The sequence below is a fragment of the Xiphophorus maculatus genome, chromosome 9 (assembly GCF_002775205.1).
Source record: "Xiphophorus maculatus strain JP 163 A chromosome 9, X_maculatus-5.0-male, whole genome shotgun sequence".
In the NCBI taxonomy this organism is placed as follows: Eukaryota; Metazoa; Chordata; class Actinopteri; order Cyprinodontiformes; family Poeciliidae; genus Xiphophorus; species Xiphophorus maculatus.
In genome coordinates this window covers 6,346,447-6,363,079 of record NC_036451.1, presented here as the reverse complement: position 1 = coordinate 6,363,079, position 16,633 = coordinate 6,346,447, and the positions used below count along the sequence as shown (strand labels likewise).

Here is a 16,633-nt window from a genome sequence, read left to right as displayed (position 1 = left end):
ATATTTGCATTTCTGTTTGAGAAAATGGCAAAAAAGAAACTTTAGTCAAAAGGAACTAATGTTTCAGGAGTCAAGAAGAAAAAGATAAATAAATAAAAAATAGATACAATGACGCAAGAAGAAACTGAGTAAGGAAAGATAAAGAGAACGAGATACAAAGTCTTGATTTATCTTGCAGCTTTTTCTTTATCTCACCTATCGACTAGCATGAAGGAACACTTCAGTGAGAAATCAGGAAGCGTTTTTTAACGTCTGATAATCCAGAATATTGTTAAAATATTAACCTAAGCAGTACAAACACAGATAAAACCAGACAGAACCTCAGTAAAAAATATTTCAAACCAATATTTAACCAAATCAAGGAAGCAGGAACTGCAGAAAGGCTTAGAAATGGAATGACCTGACTTTTATTATCATTCAGAAAAGGAATGTGCTAGAAGGGAGCATTTACTTTTCATTCATGAGAAGAAGGCTGACAAATCTGCATATTTACGCATATGTTATATATTTTTACTTTTGTACACATTGCACTTCTGCAAGATTTCACAAGTAAAGCCAGAGATAAGAAGTGAGACACAGAGTGGACATCCTGTATGTACTAAAACTAACACACAGTCACACATTGGGTAATACAAACACTTAGAACTTGTTACTCTAGATTGGAGTATTTTGTGCCTTACCTAACAGGAAGCAAAAATACTCTTTTAAAATCTAAAAATGGAAAACTTTCCTGGTTATGTACCTTCTTCCTTCTCCTATCCCTTCACTCCACACACTGCCAAAATACACACATGCATGCATATCAAGAACACGCTGTGCTGCTATGGTCTCTGGTGATTTCAGCAAATTCCCTAAATACCAGCAGCCTACTTTCAGCAGCAGGATGATAACATGTGCCGCCTCCTGAGGAAATTTAATAAAAACAGACACTGATGTTCTGAGATAAAATAGGTCTCCTATTTCCCAACTGAAGTGAAGAGCAATTAGATTCAAATGTAAAAGAAAGATGGTAAAGCACAACTTGGTCATAGAGTATGTCTATTTTTTGTTTTTTCTTATTCTAAAAGCAAATGTTAGATTTTCAGTTTTTTTCCTTTTAAAAGCACTATTTTCTAACTTCGATTCTTTAAAGGCATGTGAGCTATGAAGTAAGAAGTCAGGACAGTATTTAGAGCATGCCGAGTTTTTATTTTTTAATTTCATAGCTTAAAATGACGTTTAGCACCAAACAAAAGGCACTGAACACATTAGCATTCTGGTTTCTTGTGTTACCTTGATGTTGCAGGCCTGCTCCATTAGCCGCCGCGCGTTCTCCGCAGCTCTGTAGCGCTTTGGTAGCTGGACCCGGAAGAACTTGAGAGCCCCCTCAAAGTCTGCCTGCAGGAGGTCTTCTTTCGATGTCTGGAGGGAGACAAGAAGAGGTGGATGAGACACATACAGCACAAACACCAAGCACAGAGCCTCCACAACTGGTCTTTTTCAGCATACAAGTTACCAACAAGATCAGAGTCATGCAGGTAAATACATAAGCAGTACTGTTTTTGTTTACATGGACAGCAAATACTTGATAAAGTAGAACAGTAAAAAAGGAAAATGTAATCTCTTTTTATTGAGGAAAATATTTACATTTTAAATTTCACTGGCAATATAATGCAAAAACAAAATCTTGCAAAGTAATTTTGGTCTAGTTTCTAGTGCAAATATCTTAGCACACTTAAAATAAGAAAAGTAACTTACAAGTAACTTTTCAGCAGGCTATATAAGCTTGTTTTAAGACAATAATTCCTTAATATTGATGTAAATGTACTAATTATAATCAAAATACAAATTTGCCAATGGAACAAGACATTCATCGCATATTAAAAATCAAAATGTCTTGTTCCAATGGCAGATTATTTCACTAATAACTAGAACTTTTTTAATTAACATCAAGGAATTATTGAGTTAAAACAAGCTCCCATATATAGCTGAATAGTTACTTTTAAATTAGTTTTGTTTTGTTTCAAGTGTACTAACATATTTGCACTAGAAATTACACCAAACATACTCGGTATTATTTTGTGTTTTTGCACTGTAAGCCACTCTCTAATGTCCAGAGTTTTCCTTTTCTACAAGCACTATAAGAAAAACATGCCCATCTCATAAAATCTCAATAAAAAAACGCTCAAGTTTTGCAATGTGACAACATCTGGAGAAGTTCAAGGGGTGCAAATACTTTTGCAAGTAAAATTTAAGAAGCAAGCTTATTTTTTACTTTGCTAGAAGTATTAATCTTTCAAGTAACTGTATTTAGATATTTATTTAATACAAAGAAGGCATGAGCACATATTTGAGGTCAGTTATGTGAAGGAACATGTCTGTTCTTGCTTCTGTAAGTTTTTAAGTTCAATAATGTCTAGATGTCATGAAAAGGAGAAAAGCAGCTTTATTTTCATCTTGAATTTAAGTATGAAGGAAGAACAGTCATTATGCATGCACCTGTAATCGCAGGAAGGGCAGGACAATACGGATGAAAAACATAAAAACATTTTATATCAGTCAATATCAATAAATATTGATTAATCTTTTGTTTTAAATATTTGAAATATAGTCAAACTGACCGTTCCAGTTTATCCACAGTTTTTACTTAACAGTTGTTTTTCGTTTTTAAGAAGTTATGAGGCACAGTGGTGAAAACTTAAACTGAAGAAGCACAAGTTACTGAACAGGTTGTTGCTAGGTAACCACAAGTTACTCAGGAGGTTGTTGCTAGGTAACCAAAGAGTGAGTGAGTGAGTGAGTAGATGCCACCAATCTTGCTTAGCTTTCTGTTAGAAGTTGAGCGGCTAAAGTTTTTCCTCTGCCTACGTCCCCCAGAATGCTGTTCAGTGCATTTAGTATCAATTGAATATTCGATCAGACACATTATCTATTGATAATGATCATGTCATGTGTTTATTGCGATACATATTGTTATTGATTTATTCTCCAGTCCTAATCGCAGATGAAATAATGGAATGAAATTTTGCTTTTTGTTTCATTCTATCTTCAGGATGGGTCAGAAAAATCAACAATGCATGCCGTGCAAATTTCATCCAGGATGTTTATCCCAATTCCAGTTTGTCTTGTCTCACCGCCAGCAGTTTGGGGACGAAGAGTCTGTGTCCCATCCCAAGAAGATCCATGACCCTGCAGTAAGGGTCTGCTGAGGTTTGGCTGCCCTGGGCGCTCTCCTCCTCTTTTCCCTCGCCATCCTCCAGCGCCCTGCATGCGGCCGGGAGGGTCAGGTGAGGGTTCAAGGCCGGGACAGGGGGAGGAGAGGGCGGCGAGGAGCGTGGCGGAGACGGCGGTGGGGTGGGACAGGGCAGGGGGGAGGGGTCGTCCCGCTCCGGGGCCAGGCTGGCAGCTGACTCCAGGGTGTCGGGCAGATGTTTCGATGTTGGCGCAGCAATGGCGGGGTGCGATTGAACTCAGTTAGCGGCGATTTTTTAGGTTTGTTTGAGTCTGGTGGTGGGCGTCGTGTGGCGGCCCCTCAGCTTGTACCGCTGTCAGAGCCTCAGCTCGGTCCCCTGATGCCTCAGAATCACAGTCAGAAAACGATGAGTCGACACCGCAGTCTGCATAATGCTGAGTCCTACAGCGACGTATTTATTCACTCTGGAAATCCAGTCACACTTCCTGCACTCGGCTTCCTCTGCAAAAACTCCGAAAAAATCCAGTCCAATATGCTGTCGCCTAGCAACAAAACGGCTCAACACGTGGCCTGCTGCTCCATGAAACTGAAGAGGAGACGAGAACCCCACCTTTTTTTGGTTTCTTCTTTTATGTTAAACTTCAAAACCCTTCTCCCCTGACAATGCTTTAGCTTTCTTTGAAATGCAAAACAACAACACAGCTCTATATCCACTCTCTGAAGCTGGAACAGTCAGAGAGACAAGAGGAGGTTTGTTAACGCTGGAAATATGGCACTTCTCCGCCTGCAGGAGATGATGCTCTGTGTTACTTTATGGCTGAGTGGGTGCTGGACTCACGCAAACCAGCGATGCATTAAATACCAGAATAAGAAGGAATAGAAAACATAAACTGTTCTTTTTCTTCACAGATCCACGCAGGATTAGTGAGTAAAATCATATTCCAGTCAGCTGTTCCGGCAGGATCCTATTAGCAGCCGGGCATCCGGTCTGATCTTTCAGATGAAGCCAGCTCCTTCAGAGAGGAAGTTACTTCTGATCCACACAGGATGAGTGCTGGCATGAGTCAATGTTGTAGCACTGTCAGAAATGTTGGTCCTGGCGGGCAGCCGGGGCGAGGCAAAGCGAAGAGACCTCACTGCTTCCCATGAAGCCTCTCCCAACCTTTGTGATGCTAACTGCTAAAATGCTAACAGCTGACAGGGGCGGCTTCGTTGCAGATGGTGGATGGAAGAAACGCGTGGTAGAAATAAATATTCAGCAGAGAGAGCAGAGGAAGAGACGGAAGGAGAGGAGAAGGAGGCAAAAAGCCGAGAAAGCGAGGGAAAGAAGATGCTCCGAGCATGAATCCGTGGAAGGAAAAGGTGAAGAGGGTGGGATAAAAAGAACCAAAAGCTGAAATTTTCTCCCTCTGGTTCAGGTTGCTAATGTTATAGCCAATGCTCCTGTTGTGATGTGGATAGCAACTGCTAAGCTGGGCAGGGAGGGGTGGTGAGAGCAGCGGGGACCGCAGGAGGGAAGGAGGAGGGAGCATCGGAGGATAATGTCGTCATGACCGGCCAATAAGAGGCAGGCAGTGGGAGCTCCTCCACTCTCCTCATCATCAACATCATCCTGACCATCCTCATTTGTTCCCATTTCAAACCACTGAACCCTCAAATCTCCACGTTGCTTCTACATAGCTTAATTTGTCAAAAATGTATAAACATTTGCACGTTTTTACCATATTATCAAACTCACTGTTTCTTCACAGCAGTATTGTTGTATTCACAATGGTATATTTTTAAATTTTATTTGCATTATCATCTTTTTCATGTGTGCATGCAAATAAATTATTCTGTTCTATTCAAAACATAAAATTTGTTTTTCTAAAGTATACAGCTGGTGAATTCACTATAGGCAAAATATCTATTGTACTTTCACAAGAACGTTCTTCTCTGCAGTTTTCTAAGCAGCCGCTTGTTGTTGTCGTCTCTGCAGATGTTCATCATGCCTTGAGATGAGAAATAATTACAGTTATCACGACTGTTATCAATATTATTGATGCTAATTAATGAAGCTGTAAATTACTACTGCATCATGGAATATTACATTTTGTAAAATAAATTTCTTCTTAATTTTATGTTGCTCATGGTTATATTTTATCTACTAATATGTAACAATTTGGATTGAGTAACTTGTGAACAAATATGCAATTTGTTCTGGGGGGCAGAGTCTATTCTGTTCTATATTGATATAGAAAGAATTTTAACATGTTAAAAACATTTGATTCTTGCTCACAGTGGCATGTAAATATGAATGCATTGTGCCAGACATGGATGTGGATTTTGAAAGTATTAAGAAAAACTGTTATAACCAAGTGAAAATGAATAATAATTTCTTAGATTATGCTATTAATGTAAAAAGGGTGGGTAAAAAAAAAGGTTATATTTCTACCCACTGCTTTGAACGTTTGAACACATATTACTGTTGTTCTTTTTCTCACTTTTGTTTTAAATTAATTTTATCTGTATATAACTTTGTTTATTTTTTATTCCAATATGTTCAATAAGGTCAAACCCAAACTTATTCATGGGGCTGCTACCTTGGGTTGAATCCCCTAATAAAAGAGATTTCTGAAGTAGTACCAAATTTTAGACTAATACAGCTTTTGAAGATCTTTTAACTAAAACTGTTCAGCTAATCATTCGCTTTACCTACTTTTTGTTTTGAAACCGTCAACGAATGACTGAAGCCAAACATGCCCGATGTATGAAAGGCCCACAGACATCCTAGTGTCTGAGATAAATTATTCTCTACACGGTGCAGCCGCTAATTTAAGAAAATTTAAATTATGTCAGAAAACTTTTATCCTAAATCTGTTCAAAAGCAAGGACACAGTGTCATTGTTTTGGCAAGATCTTTTAAAATTGTAAAAACAAAAAATACATTAATATGACACTAATGAAAAGTAAATGAGATGCGATTAGATTTGTAGTCTGTTTGTAGAAAATATATATTCATACCAAACTTTTCCAGTACTGAACGGAGACCTTAAAATCCAACTAAGTACATCTTTGTGTACCTTTACACCCCTACTGCAAACAAATAACAGGAGGTCCCATGTATTTCTTTAAAAAACAGCAAAACATGGACTATAAATTACACAAAATCCATTGCAATTCAGAAAGACATGACAATATGACATGAATGAAGCCACTACAGCATTTTCTTCATTTAGAATTAAAGAATTAATAAATTTGTCTTATTTGTTCTTTCAATATAAGAAGATGTTGGTGAAAGAAAATAATAACAACTAACAACAATTTATATCACTCTGATTAGCAACCAGATAAAATAGAAAGCTGCTTTTCTTTCTCTCTTCTTAATCATTTTGACATTTTATTCATGCCAAAGTGTGGAAAGGCATTCGATCTCCCGATGACTACATGCAGTTCTTTTTATGTGCACTTGAGGGTGCAAAACGTTAGAAAATGATTTTAAACGATACAAACTGCTCCAGTGTTTAGTACAAATTTAGAAAAAAGAATGATGACGTTGGAAATCAAACTTTACAGTATTTTGCAATATCAAGATTTTTGCAACACAAATAATGTATAAACAGTCAAATAAAGCTTGAATTAAAACAAAAGATGCTCAAATTTTACATAGAAGCCAATTGTATAGCTAGACATAATAAAAGTTGTTAGAATTAAACAAATGTATGAATATATTACTAACCTTGAGCAAAGCCAGGGCCACGTTGAAGATGATGCTCAGCCCCTTTAAGACACAGAGAAAGATGTAAGAAGAGGAGAAAAACAATATGGACAACTTTCCTGTTTCTTTGCAAAAAACAAAAACAAAACAAACAAACAAAAAACATTTTAGTAAACTTTAAGTTTCATTACCAGCTTAACTTTTTCTTTGCAAAACATGAATTCTCTATATTCAATTTTAGCCCATTTTGAAAGTACAAATAAAAGAGATCCTTATAGAAAGAAGATATTTCTATAGTGGTCCTGCTAAAGTATTTATACATCTTGAAATATTTTATTTAGTTACATCTTACATAAATATTTCATTGCTTTTGAGAGGGGGTTGTAGGAGATTTGTGTGACAAGTCAACAGGAAGTATAGCATAATAGCGAATTGGAAGAAAAATTATGCATAGATTTCAATAGGTTTTACTCACAAAAACCTGCATTTGTGCTGTAACTTTTGTAGTAAATCTCAGCCTTGACTTTCCACAAAACATTTAAATCATTCTTAGATTATGTGAGTTTAGTCTGGTCAGTTCAGCCTCTTTTAATCTCCGATCAGAATGAGATGCTTTAGGGCGGCCTGTCACTTTAAATCCAAATTTATTGCTGCTGGCCACGCCCCCCCATCTCAACGTTTACACTCCCATGTGAAAATGGCTACAAACATAAGCGCAATTATTCAACCTTAAACCTTTGAAAAGCAGAAGTAAATCCTCCTGCACAACCAACAAAGATGCAGAAAGTGTTTTCTGGATGGTGAGTCAACAACAAAACACCAGCTGACTCTGCCTGGGTTGCTAGGCAACGGGTTGGGCTCAGCTGGGGTTTCCGCTGATTTGTGACATTACATTCTGAAGGTTTTTGAAATGGCTCCTTTATCAGACACCAAAAAACCTTTTTCAGACACCTTTTTCAGACCCAGTCAGTTTTTTATTGCCAAAAACCGACTGGATTTTTTTTTATTGCTTGGGCTGTCTTTAGAAGAAAAAATTTGAGGTTTGCATAATACGTGTCCTTTAAGATGAACTCAGGTATGACCTCCTTATTTGTTAAGATTCAAAATATTGTCTACATTCTGTTAAAAAGTACCCTACCTAAAAAGAACCCTCGTTTTTCGTGGGGGTTGCGTTCCGAAAAGAACCCGTGATAGGCGAAATCTGTGAAGCAGTTACCTTTATTTTTTACAATTATTATAAAGCATAGTTAAATACTCTACATTGAACCCAAAGAACAAAACCTGTGTTCAGGCCCATCATTTCATAAAAAAAACAAACTTTTCTTAAAAACAAATATAACACTTTCTTAGAAATAACTACAGTAAAATAATCATTTCAATCATCAATACGAAGTAGAGTAGGACAAATTGTGACTCGCGTATTTCACTGTTCCTCTGACTGTGACGCTGCAGCCTGACTCCGCTCTCTAGTGTCTTTTTCTTCTGAAGCCTGTGGTGCTGGTGTGATTTTTTGAGATAAGAACATAGTTATCGGTAGTTGTTGTCGCTCTGTTTTTCTTCTGGGTAAAAACATTTACCAAAATTTGCCAAGCTGTATTACGTATATTTAAATACCATAACGTTATTGGCACACAGGTAGAGAAGAAGCGCGGAGACTGTTTAGCCAATCAGGACGCAGAACACAATGCACTGTGAAAAAAAACTACACAAAAAAATCCGCGAAGCAGCGAGGCCGTGAAAGGTGAACCGCGTTATAGCGAGGGTTCACCATATTTCACAGCTTTCTTTCTTAGCTTTATGCCCATGGCCACTGTAAAAGCCTGCTTTTTGCTTTCTATTTTACTGTGACAGTTCGTTCAATTTTGACACAAAAAGAAAATGTAGAACCGATGCCAGCTCTGCATGGGAACACCCCTCTCTTTGGTCTCTGGGACAACCAGTTCACATGGCAACATGGAGCTAAAAATATCCAGAGAACTCCAAAAATAACCGAAGAAAATGAAAAGAGGATGGGCTCTGCCTCCACACACCGATCTTTGTGGGCCTGAAGATGGTGCTACCATGCTGAGCCAAGATCAAAGGAGTGTGTGAGGGAAAGAAATACCAACTCATCCCAGCAAGAAAGAATCAGAGGAGATGAAAGCCAAATATTCAGAAAGGGGAGGAAACAGTATGGGTGTGTTAGGAAGTTTTCACAAATACTAAAGTGAGGTGAATTGTTCAGATCCAGCAAGGTCACTCTTTTAAAAAAAGACAAAATAAGTTTCGGCCCTGAGTTCTAGTTTGCAAATGAGAAAAAACTATCTAGATTGAGAAGTAAAAACAAAGGCTGAAGATTTTACATAACAAAACAGGCTTTCAAATTCAACTATGTTCAAGAAATTAGGTAAACAAGGTTGTGAATTAGATGGAGATTGTTGCTAAGAACTGAGAAAATAAAGATAATCACTTAAATTTTTTAATTTAGACCCAAAAAGAGGAGGGCTTCAGAGGGATGTGAGAGCTGAGGTTCTACTGGCATGTTTTCATCATGCAGCTCATTGGCTGAGAAAAAACAAGAAAACTTAATTGTTCTGCCTCAGGCTTACAGGAGGAAAGAGAGGGAGGGAGGACAGAAGAGGGACAGCAGGAAAGAGGAGGAACATATTTCATGTGGTTTGCTTATGCAAAGAAACTTTTCATAAAAACCCCAATAGGTTATAAGGATGGTTTTAGAATCACTTTCTACTCTAGAATAAATTTCTACTTATTCATTACAAGAAATATTAAAAAACGTAATTTTTTCAAGCGTTCAATAACTCAAATCAAAAGTTTAAATACATTCATACACTAAGATTATTTTGCTTTTTAACAATTTTGGAGCCCCAGATTATGATTTAATGACTTTTAAAGCTTCTAATGAGGTTAATTCATGTCTCAAAATCCTTAAAGTGACCACCTTCATCTGTTCAAACAACTACGGGTCAGCATAAAAAGTATATGAATTCAAATTATCATAGCATTCAGGAAGAAGGTAAAGTTTTCAGCCTGCAAATTATTTGTACATTTTGGAAGAAAATGTAGAAATCAACCAAACAGCAGCATTATGTTTTCTAAAAATGTTAGCTGAAGCGTGTGAGAGTGTCAATATCCACAGTGAATTGAGTTCTGTACTCATAAACATTTGATCAAAGCCATTCACAGTGTAAAAGGCAATTTTATCAAATACCAAGAAAATATAAACCTCTGAATTTGAGGAAAGTCTGAAACGATCCTGTCAGATTTTTCTGGCATGCAGCAAATAGAAATCCTTTTGGCGCCTAAAGTTTAATCCCTTATTCTGCCACACAGATAGAATAAAAAGTTTATAAAAATCTGGTTTCAGTTATATATACATATATATACATCCATTTTCTTACACCCTTGTCCCTAGTGGGCTTGGGAGGTGCTGGTGACTCTTTCCAGGTAATGTTCCGGGTGAGAGGCGGGGGCTCTAACTAATAATTACATAAAATACTCCGTATCAACTTAAGAAACCCCCAATTTTTTTTGCTGTCAACGACTTTCCTGTTAGATGTATTAAAGCTGGTTTAAAATTAATGATTTTCTGGCACAAATCCCAGTTTGAAGCTCATAATTTTTAAATATGGTAGGCCAGTATGTTTGAAGGAGTCAAGATGAGGCTTTAAACCTTAAAACCCTCAGTATGGTGGTCAATCTGAGGGTCCACTTCATTACCAGTGGTACTGGTGAGCTGCATAAAAGGGATGGGAAAGAGGCAGATAAGATGAAATGAGAAGGATTACCTCCAGATTTATTTACCTCACCTTCAGCCAATATTTTCTGATTAAAACTTTTTTGTGCACAATTAAATGTTCCAACAGGGCAGAGATCTCAGCACATCTTTACTTAAACACCCCAACCTTATTGAAAGTATGTTGACTATGCTTAAAGATCAGGTATTTCACATCAGAATTCCTTTTATTCAAGAGGATTGTACACAACTGCATTAAAAAAATAGCAACTCTCGAAGGCATGTCAAATAATTGAATAAAATAATAAATAAGTATATCGCAAGAAATATAAAAATATAGTAGAAACACAGAGCAACTGGGATATTATGGAAAAATAAACAAATTAATTAATTAATTTTGTAATTAATTAATTATATTAAATTGGTAAATAATTTGCCAGGAACTCTAAAAATTTAAACTTCTGCAGTGGTGATATATAAAAGAATAAGTGGTAAAATATCAAGTCAGAACTGTCAGACGTTAAATATTTTGACAGAAATGTGTGGTTTCTTTTATAGTGAGGACGACCCATTTTTTTATAAATAAAAGTATGTGTATGCACAGTATAAATTTAAAGCTATCATTTTGATTGGATTAAAAAAAATACAATAAATGAAAATTGAACATCCAGTTCTAATTTGTTTTAGTTTTATCATCAGTCTAACTGTTTTAATGAAAAGCTCCAAAAACATTAATATCAATGAAGAGTGTATGTAAACTTCTGACCACAACTCTACTTGTGGCTGTAGGTTCAGATCAACCATTTTCCTCCACAATCATCTCTTTTTATTTCCATTTGTAATCTCTTTAGTCAATCCATAATGGTCGCTAACCCTCTAATGTCTGCCACTTTCCTTTCTTCCTATTAACCTTACCATTTCATCTTATTTCATGTTTCCAGATGGTTGAATTTCCCATTAAGCGATTCTATACATACAATGCAGACTAAATCCCTCTCACAATGCTCCAAGTATACCACTTTGTGCTGCCTTTACCTCACAAAGCAGCAAGTCAGTGATGTGGAAAACCATGCAGAGGGGGAACTTGGCCGTAAAGAGGGTGAGGAACCACTGGGAGGCATACATGTGTGCCTCCAGGTTCAGCTCCTGGAAGTGGGCCCAAAGGTCTGGGAGCTGTTCCTGCAGGAGCAGAATGAAAAAAGGATAAGGAAAGTCTGTTGTGAGATAAAACAGCCCTCACAGCAATATAAAGCAAAGATGCAGTACTGCTCGTGGCTTCTACTTTAAATTTCAGTGACCTAACAATGAGCGTTTGCTCTGAAATGAAACCAAAATCATAGAGTAAGCTCTTTAAAAAAAAAGCATAACAGACTCTATGACCGGTACTGTACTCTAATAAAATGTTGATTTGAAAAAATTTAGAAAAGGGTCGACCATAAATCAGCAAACTTTTAAAATTTAGTCAGTAAGGAGTGTTTTACAATATTAGTAATCTGAGCAAAATTATCAATGTAATTTTTATTTACTTAAAAAAATTTGCCTGCAGAAATTCACCTTCAAAATTTTGGTTGCAAAAAGTCAACTGCAGAAATTTGCCTAAGAAATAATTACCAAACACTAACATTATGTTACCATTTTAGCTAATAATAGCATATCAACAGCTGTGTGAATAGCAGGTGGTATTATCTAGCGTTATCTATTAGCTAAGGTGCCATATTTAGCACCTAGCTACAGGCTAATATATTAGCCAATGTTAGCATAGCAGATAGAGTAAGCAGCTATTAGCAACCCCACCTTTGCATTTTTACCTTTTTGCATTTGGTATTTATGTCTATTGAGAGTCAGTTAACATGTTAGCTAAATCTAAATGGAATATAATTTAGCATAGTAGCATCTAGTCCTAGCATAGTAAAAAATGTTGACTGCTCAAAGTTACCATGCTAATTTTAGCACATTAACTAAGTTGGTATTTTTGTTAATGATAGCATAAAAGCTGCTGCTAGCAGAACAGTGTTATGTACATTTACCTGACAAGCTTTGTGTGTTAATAACACAAAGGTGTTAATAAATATTTTAGTCTTTTATTTTTTCCTACTATCTATTTTCCTGGTTTCCTGGCGAGTTCCTTCAACAAGAGAGGACTATTACAGTTTTCCACATTTACTTTGCATTCTAAAGGAAATGTAAATTCTTTGTTCTATTTTAATTTAGTTCATAAACAATTTATGGTCAGATACAGTTAGAATACTGGACTGATATTATAAAGTCTCCACAAAGCCTCCACCAGTGCTGTTTGCCACCTTTGATTATGTCCATTTAGTAATGGCCTTATTCAGTTCAACAATAATTAGATTTTTTAATGACACCACAGATTTTCTGAGGCTTGATTTTCAACACACCTCTCCATATTCTTGTGACATTCAAGTATGTTTGGTGACCAGAGGGAAAAGTTGACAAGCAACAGATATGTGAGAAAATGCAACTGATGCAACACCCGGTAACACTTAAAAAAAAAGTTTAAATTAAACTCTGCAACAACATGTAAGACCAACATGTCCAACCCTAAAACATACATTTATAAAACTCTACAAATACTTCTAGTTAGGATTGTGTTTCCAAACATTATGTTGTATTTCATTTCACTGCGACTTGTCTTTTAAAACATATGGGACGGTTTCACCAACCTGCATTAGTTTCTCCAGCTGATAGAACTTGCAGTGAAGATCTTCAAAGTTGTTCTTGTACAGAGCTCTGAGTCCATATTCGTACATTATTTTCACCAAGACACAGAAGGCCTGCTCCTCAGGCATCTGAAAATCCATTGATAACATCATTAATTACACTAACAGATACCTTGAACGACAAAATGTTTATATGATGTTATAGGTGACATAACTTTAAAGATGACCTATTATGGTTCCCTGTTTAGGGTAGGTCTATGGTCTATGCAAAACATATTCATTAATATATATATATTTTTTTACACAAAATCATTTTTAGAAAATTATATTTTAGCCTGCTCAGCTTTGCCTATTTTGAAGTCCTTTGAGAACAAGCTGCTTTAGAGCCTCTTGTCACTTTAAACTGAACTAAGCTGCTGCTGGCCACGTCCCCCATTTACACTGGCAAAATGGCTGCAAACAGATGTGCAATTATACAACCTTAACTCTTTGAAGAGCAAACATAGAGCCTCCTGCACAATCAACAAGAATGCAGCAAGTTGTTTCTGGATGGTAAGTTGACAAGAAAACACTTGTCTCTTCCAGCAGGCATTGTACAGCGAATGCAGAGGTAAAGCCAGCTGGCCAAAACATGCTGGAGTTCAGCTGGGGTAGCTAGGTAACGGGCTGGGCTTTGCTGGGGTTGCTAGGTGATTTGTGACGTTACATTCCAGAGGTTCATTTTCAAGAAACCAAAAAACATTTGCTTATCGCCTGGACGCTTTTTAGAAGCAGTCTAAACCCGAATAGAAGTACAAAAATGTGCAAAATGTAAATTTTTGCCTTAAGCGATTTTATTATAAATAACTTCTCTTCATGTTTCTGTGTTTGTTTGGGTACATAAGCATAAAGCTTATGAGAGAAAATGTAACACTGGGTCTTTGTGGATATTAATGGCTCCACACAAACACACACAGAGAGGGAGGAGATATTTAATCAGAGAGACAGTGTGTGTTTGGAGCTTAAAGCACTTCTGCAGGTAAAGTTGAACCCCAATAAATATTCCAGACACCTTGTCTATACACAACCAGTCAGGCTCCTTCTTTTACAGAGGCGTCCCTATTATCCCTTCTTCTCCTTTCTTCCTTTACTGCCTCTTCCTCCATAACTTCCTCTTCCTCCTCCACACCAATTCCTTCTGTCTCTTCATTTAATCTCAGATCCCTTCTTCATGACTCTCCTTCCTCATCCATCCTGACATCTCCCCTCCGTCTCGCCGCTCTTTAACCTCCTCTGCCCTTGGTATTTGGACTTTGATCAAACTTCCTCCAGTCTCCTCCTTTTGGGACTTCCTCCATCATGTGTCACCTCTTCTATCTCTCCTCCATTTGCCTTTACAGACTTTCTCTCACAAAATGTCCTCTAGTTAAAATTTGTGCAATAGAAATAGGAAATAATAGTCACCCCATGTGAAATATAACACTACATATACTGTGTCGGTGTCTTTGATTTCTACCATTTTTAAATGTAGTTATGAATGTTTACCCGACACTAATGACATTCATTTATGAACTTGATTTTATTCATAGTTGTTGCTTTGTCTTTGTCTCTTTTTTGAGTGTCAATAAATTTTCTTTGTTGGAATAAAGTGACAAATAGTATTCTTATTAAATTAGTCGCAATATAAGTAGCTCAAAGAAACATCAAAAAGAAAGAATAAATAAAATAACATCAACATAAAGATGCTTACAAACTATAAATGAACATAAAAGGTATTTAAGTGACAGAAATGCAGGTGTTCAGATTTACAAAGAACTGGGTTCTTACAAGAAATATCTCTTTTCTAGTCACAATTTTTAACATTTCTGTCGGATTTCTAACATGGACATGAGATACCGCAAAGATAATTATATATATATAATCATTAAGCTTATGAATGGAGATTTAATGAGTCAAGTTTACTCACATGTAGAAGAAGAACGGCAGCCAGAAAAGACTGACCCTGACAGTAACCAATTTCCTCATCATAGACAGAATAAGCCTGCAAAAGAATAAAAAAGTTAATGTGAGTTCATGTTTATCACCAACAAACTTTAACTCAATGGCATTTTTAAGGTTAGTTACACCCGATGGATAACCCAAAGTTACTAGAGTGCAAGCTTTTTAGAATGAGAGACAAGTTGCAGATGTTAGCCGGCTTAACTCTTTAGTTCTTTCTTTCATACCCGAAAGCAAAACTAAATGATGAAAAGCTGTACTGTTTTTTTTTTAAATAGAAAAATTCAATTGCTTAGGAAGAAAGGAGGGAAGCGCTGAGATGGTTTTAGGCAAAATAATGTGGGACTAAACTAATTTATCCAAAAATGTCCAAATTTGCACAGAAACATAAATATATAACCATAAATAATCTATTTAAACTGTTATGAATTAGTTACAATTCATTAGTGAAGCTAAAATGAAAAATAGATGTCTTTGTATTCTGTGTGTTTCTCCTTTTGTAGAATGATTTATGTGCTCAAGACATTTACCAGCCTTCTTAAGAAAAATCCGAGGATCAGCAGCCATTCACATCTAGACTAATCGATCTCAAAAGCTTTGTGCCTCGCTACTCCAGTGTATCGCTGTAATATAACTGTTGTAGTCAGAACATCAGTCAAAACATCAGAACAGAGTACATCTCCTGAGAGACAGCTTCTCCGTAACACTTCAGTTTTACCAAAGGAGTTTCCTCGGAGGAACACCTCTCAGTCTCGTTTTTTCTTCTGTGTTCGTGTCAACCTTGTTCAATGTCACTTTCTACAAGCCTTCAATTTTCTGTACGTTAAGCTGAGCCTCCAGTCTGCTAACATGGCACAGACGTTCTGCAGCTAATTAAACAGATTTTTAAAAAAGATGACTGAAGCACTTTAGAGTGTATAAACTCTGAAAACAGGATTGGATTTTAGCCTACACTGCCTTTACTCAACCACTGTAAAGGCATCGTATAGACTGTCCTTGCATTTCACCAAGTGACACAGGGTACAACTACAGTGTGCAACCTTGGGTTTGTGCCTGTTTCTCCAATAAATCAATGCAGTAAACTGCGGTAAAGGGGAGTGCTTATAAATGAGCCACAGAATAAAAAGTCTCAGAAAAGAGGGAACGTGATATAAAATTCAGGCAAATCTGTTACATGTGTTTTTGTTAGATGAATCTGTGCTTCACTGCAACAGCTAAATGACTCCTGGGAACATTTTCAGATGGTTAAAACGTCAGTGTTTTTAGTGGCATTTTACAGTAAACTAGCAAAAAGAAGGAATAACTGTCAAGTGAAATAAAAAAAAAACAGTTTGCAATGTTTTTATATAAATGATCAGAAACGTGTGGCATGT

At 36.6% G+C, this 16,633-nt stretch overlaps 1 protein-coding gene across 1 annotated transcript in view; it reads right to left on the bottom strand.

Moving 5' to 3' along the window:
* The window catches only part of rabgap1l (RAB GTPase activating protein 1 like), a 116,870-nt gene that overhangs the window by 20,046 nt on the left and 80,191 nt on the right, over positions 1-16,633 (bottom strand). Inside the window, exons 15-19 of the mRNA XM_023339056.1 lie at positions 15,229-15,303; positions 13,287-13,412; positions 11,638-11,781; positions 6,891-6,932; positions 1,273-1,401 (exon numbers count right to left, since the gene is read on the bottom strand). Coding sequence (XP_023194824.1) covers positions 1,273-1,401; positions 6,891-6,932; positions 11,638-11,781; positions 13,287-13,412; positions 15,229-15,303 — 516 coding nt within the window. The remainder of the gene's footprint in view (positions 1-1,272; positions 1,402-6,890; positions 6,933-11,637; positions 11,782-13,286; positions 13,413-15,228; positions 15,304-16,633) is intronic.